Source organism: Epinephelus moara, chromosome 10 (genome assembly GCF_006386435.1).
Source record: "Epinephelus moara isolate mb chromosome 10, YSFRI_EMoa_1.0, whole genome shotgun sequence".
Lineage (NCBI taxonomy): Eukaryota > Metazoa > Chordata > Actinopteri > Perciformes > Serranidae > Epinephelus > Epinephelus moara.
In genome coordinates this window covers 910,420-920,139 of record NC_065515.1, presented here as the reverse complement: position 1 = coordinate 920,139, position 9,720 = coordinate 910,420, and the positions used below count along the sequence as shown (strand labels likewise).

Here is a 9,720-nt window from a genome sequence, read left to right as displayed (position 1 = left end):
TAAGTCATGGTATGGTATGCTGTACATAATCATGGAAACTGTCAGTGTGTCATTCTGTCAGTCAGTCATTCTGTCTGTCCCACGTTTTTCTACTCACTGACGTGGTCAATCTACTGTACTTTCAATAAAGCAATCATACTGTCAAATTCACAAAAACTCTGTCTGAATACATTGCTCTTCTTAAAGGGTTCAGTTGACTATTTAATCTGCAATTTCCTATGACCTGTATCCCAAACACACTCAGTGGGTATGGACTAGTAATTATAATAAATAATTTTAATATCACACAATTTAAATTCCCTTGGTTAGAGAATAAAGACCTTTACACACCAAGTCCTTATTTTTCATCCAAAATCATTGCACGTTGAAAAATAAATATGACCTCATGTTCAGTCAAACACTTAGACACCAACTCCGAAACTCCGAACTTCATCCATCAGAGTTTTCAGAACAGGTTCAATTATCTGCAGTTTTTTTGCATCCATCAAAACCCTTTAGAGCGTTGCATGACAAAGAGGCAGTGAAAAAAAATGTGACCTGCAGGAGACACATACATTTGCAACAAAAGAGAGGAAGTGCACAGTATAATTTTGTGACTCAGAAAGCCTACAACAGGTGAGATAGTAATATTCAGGTGGATGACGACGACAAAGAGGAGGATGAAAAGGAGGCTGAAGAGCACATGCAGACAGAGAAAGAGAAAGTGACAGTGTGGAGACAGAGAGGGAGGACAGCTCAGCCACTTCAGGTAGAGAGGAGGTGAAAGGAGGAGAGAGTGGTGACAGGCAGGGAGGTGCCTCCAGTGGAGAGAAGCAAGGGAGCAAATGTGTCTTTCCATTTTGTTTTGTATTGAGAATTTTTGGGGAAAAAATAGAACAATAAAATGCATTGGACTCAGTGTACAAGGTTCCTGTGTGCAATCATCTCTATCTGATGATGGATTAAAAAGACACAAGAGAAAAACACAGCCTTGGTGTGTAAAGGCCTTCACACAGCAGACAGTAAGAACTCTGTTCAAACACAAAGGAGATTTCCCAGCTGGGAGTCTCTGTCGTAATAACACTGACCTGCTGTTCCAAGTCCCCTGATGGTTCTGCTCCAAATGGGGCCATGATCTCTTTACTCATGAGCTGGAGAGGAAAAATGGGTTTATGGATCACACACACTCATTAGAATAGCTGCAAAGCCTCCACCTATTTTACCTGAACACAAGCAGTATGCCCTCTGCCCCCCACCAACAACTACTGTGCCTTTGAGACAGCTACAGTTATCAAAAATGTACAACTGCTGAGCCAAGCTGTACTGGATATCTTTAACATCTCTAATCTGAGTGAGGGAGACACTTGGTGTTAAGATGGACTGACCTCCTGGATGGCTGTCATTACAACGTGCTGCACAGACTCCTCCAAGGTCATGATGATCTGAATGTATTCTGTAAACAGAATGAGAGATTCATGAACTACACACGCTGACTACAGCATTTATCATTTTTCAGCACTGGCATCCCACTTCCAAATGTAACACTACCGACATTGATTTCCCCGCCAGGCTCTCTGATGGACTCTGCCTTTGTCAGAGACTTGGCAGGGCAATAATTAAACATTTTTCAGCTGACGGGCCTTAACCCAACTGGATTCTGATGGACAATTCATTTTCTCTCTACTCTGTACACCACACACATACTGCAGATATCTGTTTGTGTCTAATTTGTGTACACAAAATTGTGCCGAACACAGAAGCAGCCACATACCTTGTTTACGCTCACACTTGACCGCACAGCCCAGCACAAGCTGCAGCAGCCTCCCCAGCTCCACGGGGTCCGAATGCTCTGCCACCAGGGCCAGATCTGGCAATGGGAAGTCTGAGATTTCCTGGGCTAAGACCTGGTGGAACAAAGATAACAGTGAGTGAAACGGCACTGATTTTACATGCTCAACGTGTAAACAGCTGTTCTGGTAGACTAATGCCAGCCTGACGCCAAACAACTTCACAAGCAATTTTACTGTTGCAGACAAATTTCCAGTGTTGTAATAAAACCATGAGAGTTTTACTAGAGCTGTGGCACACCTCCATGATCTCAATCATTTGGTGTAAGGTGGTCCAAAACTCAGTCTGAGCCGTCTTAAGTTAGTCCTTCATGACAAAATTTAACATGTTGAATTTTATTTTAAGTTTTTAGTCTTTGCTCATGTAAATACTGGAGTTTAATTATGTGAAGATTGTGAACAACCATTCTCTCCCGCACCAAACAGGAGGCAGCAAACCAGGTAGACAGTAAACACGAACGTGATCCCGGGAGAGCGCAAGAACATGAATAAGCTTGGGTTGTAGAGTGAATAAGAGTCCGTGTTTAATTCGGCATGTATCTGATCCACCAACCAGCACTTACTATAGTGAGAAATCTTACATCTTTTTTAAATAAGATATTTTTTTAGGAGTTGTTTATATGTTATTTTTCTTAATGGGACTTTGGCCTAATATTTTTCACCAGGAGTAGGATGGGAATCTCTAAAGGTATCAAGTTGTAGTCTTGCAAACAGTGACCCTGCAAGATCCCAGGTCTTTGCTAAATCTTAGTCTGTCACTAAAAACCCACGTTGTCCTCACATGTGTCAGACTGTGCCTTTAAAAGTATTTTTAAGTCTTCTATTAAGCATACAAGGATTATTGAATAAAATATGTCAGTTGTGTGTTGTAGCAAAGTGGATATAAAGTGCTGGCTTTAGAACTCCACTGTGGATGTACTGAGTATCAGGCTTGAACTGCGTGATGCTTGTTTTGATCTTAACAGCACACTAGGCTCCTGGGGTTGGGCATTACGTCAACAGTGCATACTACAACTCCCACATGAACTGAACAAACACGCAAGAGTCCGCCTGTTACACACAGTAGGTGTTAAATAACCTGTCAACTGTGCAAACACAAGGAGAATACTGTACAGGACCACAACCTACCTCGTTATAATAATCAACCACCATCTGAAGGATCTTCTTCAGGTTGTTCATCTGAGATCACACACAAGATTATAAAATGTTAGGAACTTAGTTTATCGTCAAAACTGGGACCAAGGGGACAAATTAGGGATGCACGATATTGGATTTATTTGTTGATATATAACAACTTATTTGGCCGGTAACCAATGCTGATATATTGATATATATACATTTTTTCCACCTAATTTAAGTCATCATTAAGTCTCTTCTGTCGTGGAATCAACATCATATTAGTCATATTCATGCATTGTGTAAAATATGAAAAAACACGTTGGCCGATTCTAATAGTTCATTTTAAAGTCGACATTAGTGATGATGTACTGATATTATTGTGCATCCCTCGACAAAATCACAAGAGGTTCACTTCAAACATAATTTATATTCATGCCATAATAAAAATCAAGACTCTTCACATGTACACAGTGAAAACATGCCTTTTGCACAGCAGACATTTTGACTTGTTTTTGGTGAAAAGGTTATTAATAACATTAATGGTGGTTCTTTTCTACTACTGTCCCAGTAAGCCCTGCATACACAACACAAGGACCTTTAAACTGAGGCACCTAAATGGAACTGAGCCGCTATTCATTTTATTATTGTGTGTTTCCTACTGCGGCATGTCAAAATGTCTTCTGTGAAAGACTGAGGATGAAAAACAGCAACAGGGGAAACAGAGTGAAACAGGGATCGAGAACAGCGTGCACTTTCTTTTTGAATTACATTACATACAGCTGACACATTTAGACAAACATACATGTACACATTTCACCAGAGGAGTCAGAACGTGGGGTCAGAGTGCGGGCTAAGCCAGGAGCAGCACCCCCGGGGCAGGCAGGAGGTCAGTGTCAAGGACAGATTGGCAGGGTTGAAGCAAACACAGGATTTAGCACACGTGGAGGGGGGGGTCAGCAAAACATGAAGAGAAAAGTCAGAGAGGGGGACGGGGAGGACAGCACTGCTCTGTACCTTCAGTCTCCAGTTTTCCTCAACATCTGTTTTTATACGGCCGAGCCATCCATCAGTGAACCATGCTGGGTCTCTGCAGCACACAGATGGGAACAACAGCTCATCCACACGTGACTTCTCAGCGACTGTGTGTCGTTCAAGGTCAGATTCTTCTAGATAATACTGAATGTTGCAGTTTGCTTTCTCTCAGCCTTCTTTTACTTGCACTATTTTTTTTTCTACAGTGATAGTAAAAGCAACGTAGAGAGAGTTTTTGTCTCTCACAAAGTCTCATCACTTACTCATAACGCAACATGTCTCTCTACTGTAGCTTTGGCGCATTGTGAAGTCTCAAGGTTGCTGTCTGAGGAGAGCGTCATATCTGCTTCCTCTACATTAGACCTTTTTGAATCACTACTTGCGCTGATTGGTGAATTTAAAAACAAGACGTTGTTTGATCTTCATTTCATTATCTATAGAAATGAAAAAAGGTTTGCACAAAAAAGAGAACCAGAAATTAACCATCCAATAGCATTTGTGCTTCAGTGTTTTACACCATAAACAACAATTTTCCCTGAATAAGTGACAAACAAAATCCTTTAAGTGAGCTTTTTTGCCAAGGCCACATGTGATGTGAATTATCTGAGCCATACCAGACTGGCTCTGAATAAATACTGTATCAGCAGAGGAGCCAGATATCATGATTAATGGGGCAGATCTGGACGACCTACAGTATATGTTGTATTCCTCTGTGTGTGTGTGTGTGTGTGTGTGTGTGAGTGTGTTTCCTCACATTTGATTCAGTGCCTGAGATATTGCCGCTCCAGTGGTCAGCTCCTCCACTGTTCTGCAGGGTGCAGCAGTGTTGAAGGTCTGCAGCTGAGAGGCACAAAACACAGCATCATCATGGGGACTGGTCAACACTCCACGGGGGAATAAAACACTGTTGGGGAGGTGGTGACATGCAGAAGCACACTGCATTCAGCAAGCTGTCACTGGAGATTTACTCCACAACACTGCAGATGTGCTGAGGTGCTGTGTACCTGCATTCAAACCACTACGAGGGAGGAGCGGAGACAATGGAGGACAGGGATGACAGATTGGACTGCAGATAAAAGTGGCAAAGACACCACGATAAAGACAAAGGCTTTGAAGGTGTGAATAATTCAAGTGGCAGCCACGGTGTAAGGTAGGTGTAACGACCTGGGCTAACATCCTTTTTACTCAAACACAAACTGCCAAACCGTGTCCTGTACACAAACTGCAGTTTGCAGTGATAACAAAACCTCTCCAAAGGCTGCCACTCTGACATTCACTCCCATCAGCCAGTGACAGTGTTATTTCAAAATGAACCATCAAATGGAAACACTGACATCTTATATTAAAAGTAAGTCCACTGTTTGAGGACAACTTTTATAGTTATGTGTCTGGCTTCCTGTGGTGGAATGTAACTGCGTACTGTTCTTTAAGTACAACTTCAAGGTACTTGTAAATACTTTTACTCCACTACAGTTATTTGACAGCTTTAGTTACTAGTTTGTAGATTCAGATTGTTACTAGGGCTGCACAATTATTGAGTAATCAAAATATTATCGAAATCGCACTATGGCCCACGTTTAATATCCAAATTACAGGAACTGCAATTTTTTGATAAAGGTAAAACATGTCACAAAAAAACTGTATAAATGAAGCACTGGGGTGCTACACAGAGGCCACAGGCTACAAATCATGTCCCAGATGTTTGGTACAGACCCCAGTAAAAATCATATCATTAGTTTTATATTTTTTCAATGAAAATAAACAGCAAAAATAACCATTCCCACTAAAATCGCAACTCATATCGCAACTGCAATACCTGTCAAAAATAATCGCAATATTTTCAGTTTTAATTGTTAAAAAAAATATAATTTAGTAATGAATTATGTTATAGCCTGCTGTTATAGATTAAGAAACGCAGCAGTGTATAAAATTGCTGAAAGCCTAACCGTTACCAGATGCATGGGCATATAGGCATTATAGATATTATTATTATAGAAATAAGTATGCAAGAATGCATTATGCGACAATTCATAAGACAATATATAAAGTAGGCCTACATATAAATATAGAAATAAAAAATCAGAGGCATGTTGTCTAAAAAACAAATAAAAGTAAAACATGTACACATAAGAAATGTGTATAAATAGCTTATTAATAGCATTTTAACCTAAATAAAGAAAAGTGTCAAATTTCCAGAAAGGTAAGAGTCACTTTAAGCAAGATTTTAAATGCAGGACTTTCACTTGTGAGAGATTACACTGAGGTATCACTGCTTTTACTTAAGTATAATATTTAACTGAATGGACAGGAAATGTCTTTGACTGGGAAGTGTTTCCTTTTCCCTAGTTGGACACACAGGTTTCTGGGATGTAACTGTGGCAGGCTAACTTAATCTCACCTCTTATTAAGTCGTGAGACAGTAACACTGTTGTTCAACAAGGTAACTGATGTGGCTTAGATACAGGACTTAGATCTAATGAACCTGTTGTCACGCCAAGACAGGAAACAAACCGTTGATTCACACCCATGGAGAGGAGCAGGTGAAGGCAGCAACTGTTGCTAAATGAGGGTACTTAACTGTTAACATTAGCTTCATCAGTTACATAAGGTTAACAAGAGCGACATTACACGAATATATCCCGGTTAATTGGATTAGCAATCGACGAGGATCGACCAAACTACAGGATACTGTTGTCTTTGTGTCTTTACCTGGTAACTTTATGTGTATTAGCTAACCCTGCTGCTCACTTAGTTAGCATGCAGCATATTATTAAACTAATAACAGCTGAAACTGACGTTAATCTCCGTCATAACGGTTATGTGACGACCGTTGAATTAAAATCGTCTCTCCGTCACGTTTCCTTGATTTCTCACGGCTGTTGAGTGTTTTCGCTGACACCCCCACCCCCACCCCCACCACCTACAAACAGGTAAACCAAACCGCCTCCATGGTTTCCTCGAATCAGGCGACACCTTCCCGTCACGCTAAGATGTCAAATAAAACTCACCCATATTACGAGGCTCTCCGTCAGTGCCGTTTTACTCTCGTCCATTTGTTCCTCTTTAGCTTAAAGCTATATTTGCCTCCACCTGTCAGCAAACCTCTTCCGCTCCTTTCCTCTGCATTTGACCTCACCTGCTGCCAAGAGGTAGCTCTCTAACGTCAAATACGTACACTACGGGAGCCGTGACGGCCTTTGCGCCGTTAAAAGGACGTACGATGTACGAGAATGGCGCAGCTTCTTAGTTCTTTGACGTTGACGTGCTTGCAGGCTCGGGATGAAATAAGGGAGGGTGATACAGGCAGTAACCAATCAGCGTTGAGATCTGTGAAGATTGACGGCTGGTAAATATCGCTGTAGCCAATCAGCGAGCGCGATCTGCGATTAATGTACACCCCCGTAATCTGGACAAACTATATACAGTCAGACCAGTGAAATGATCAAATGGCTCCTCTGTCATCACTGATGGATAAACACAAGGAAAAGAAACACAGCTAAATGTTTATTATTCATTATATTTCATAAAAGAAAGGCTGTTTTGGTTGGTTACTAAGGAAGTGGAAAGCATTCACTTATTTTCCTGAATTAACCACATTATTATCTGACAAATATTTAATGGAAAAAATGTTCTGCTCGTTTTTTTTTCTTTTGTTTTTGTTTCTGGATATTAAAATTTTATGATTTTTTTCCCCCGAATTATAATATCAACATTTTTGTAACAGTCCTGAGCTTGATACGATAATACACATACAAATAATACTTTAAATAAATCAGTATTACAAGCAAGAATAAATAAATCAATAAATGAATAATAACCGAACAAATATAAAATAAAATAAAATAAAATAAAATAAAATTAAATTAAATTAAATTAAATTAAAATAAAATAGAATAAAATAAAACATTTAAAGTGGATTGGGGGGTTATAATGAAGCCTTTATAATCATATGCACACACATTATTCATTTTACACACTAATGCACTGTTGTTTACAGGCAAATCATTCTTAAGGTAAATTTCTGTGGTGCTTCTTCTTTGAATTAAGTCCCTTATATCACTGGGTAAGTGTTTTATCAGTGGCTGCCATACATTTATGGAGCTGCTCTCATTTCCTTGCCTTTTCTTTTTGTGAATAAATAAAATGATAATCTCAATTCAGGAAATTCAGGAATTTACAAGATTATAATCCTTGTTTTTCTTTTTTCAATAAATACTTTTCTCATAATTCTGAGATAATGATGTCATTATTCCAGAAAAAACAAAGCCGATTTTTTCACGAACAGCTTTCCCAGAATTTTCTTGATGATAATTATCTTGTTAACAACAGGGCACATATTTGTTCTCAAGTGAATGCGTCACATTTTCACATAGAGCAGTGCTTCCCAGTCTTTTTCCCTAAATTGAGCCCTTTTCCATCATTGAGTAAACTGAGGACCCCTGACTAAGTGATACATTTTATGGCTGTTTCATATTATATTCAATAATAATAACAGTACAACTGACAAACTGTACACCTGACCCAAACAGTGATTAACAGCAGATTATTTTCATCGGGGAGTTTTCCTGATATTTTTAGTAATTCTTTATATACAGTGCTGTTTTTCTATTGTATATTTTTTTACAATCAGTTTTTAATTTAATTAAATTTATAATTAATACTCTGTGAATATAGCTTTTGTTCACTCAGGTGTTCACTGTGACCTTACCCTGTGAGATTTTTTAAAAGGTTTACATCTTGATTCCCTTCTCAGAATTCATATAAAATGTAGGCCTACTGTAAATTTTAAAACAGTTCTCTTACACCCCTTAAAATCAAGAAGGCCTTGCGACCCCTGTGAAGCTTTGGTGACCCCTAGTGGGGGTCAGGACCCCCAGGTTGGGAGCCACTAGGTCAGTATTCAGTCCGCTGACAATAAAAAAGTTACATCCAAAATCATATACATGAATCTGAGGAAAGGCTAGTGACCTGCTACAAAGCAGACTTTTCAGATTTATTTTCCATAAAAACTTTCCTCAGATAATGATCTTGTTAGTTCAGAGAAACAGGGCAAACATGTTTTTCTCAAATAAATGCATCAGGCTTCTGTAGGTTTAAGTATTCAATCTGCTGTTAATACAAGTAGTTCAACAGCACTTTTCCCTCCCTAGTGAAGCTGCTATCCCACATTCAGGTAACAAAGTTATAACAGGCCCACTGTACAATCTTACTATATAATGACAAAAACTCTGTGTGTGTGTCTGTTTCACGTTTTTCTCCTCACTGACTTGGTCAATCCATGTGAAATTTGGCACAGTGGTAGAGGGTCATGGGAGGATGCCAATGAAGCAATATTACATCAATTGGCCAAAGAGGGGCGCTATAGCAACCCATTGAAATGTCAAACTTTGGGCATATCTCATGCCCCGTATGTCGTAGAGACATGAAACTTTGCACAGAGATGCCTCTCCTCATGAGGAACACATTTGCCTCTAGAACCCATAACTTCCGCTTATATAGATTTTCCGCCATTTTGAATTTTTTGAAAAAATTTTCCGCCATTTTGAATTTTTTGAAAAACACTTCAAACGGATCTCTTCCTAGGAAGTTTGAGCAATCTGCATGAAACTGGGTGAACATAATCTAGGGAGCAATATCTAAAGTTCCCTCTTGGCAAAAGTTGGAAAACTTACTAAAACTGAGCTTCTATAAGGCAATGAATATTGCGGAGGGCGTGGCTCATCACATAAAGGTGTATAACATC

The 9,720-nt window shown here is 39.4% G+C and overlaps 1 protein-coding gene across 1 annotated transcript in view; it reads right to left on the bottom strand.

The window, feature by feature from the left end:
- The window catches only part of hook1 (hook microtubule-tethering protein 1), a 23,050-nt gene extending 15,593 nt beyond the window's left edge, over positions 1–7,457 (bottom strand). Inside the window, exons 1-7 of the mRNA XM_050055384.1 lie at positions 6,986–7,457; positions 4,732–4,817; positions 3,960–4,032; positions 2,955–3,005; positions 1,751–1,883; positions 1,365–1,432; positions 1,068–1,130 (exon numbers count right to left, since the gene is read on the bottom strand). Coding sequence (XP_049911341.1) covers positions 1,068–1,130; positions 1,365–1,432; positions 1,751–1,883; positions 2,955–3,005; positions 3,960–4,032; positions 4,732–4,817; positions 6,986–7,030 — 519 coding nt within the window. The 5' untranslated portion in view covers positions 7,031–7,457. The remainder of the gene's footprint in view (positions 1–1,067; positions 1,131–1,364; positions 1,433–1,750; positions 1,884–2,954; positions 3,006–3,959; positions 4,033–4,731; positions 4,818–6,985) is intronic.
- Positions 7,458–9,720: the final 2,263 nt, after the last annotated feature.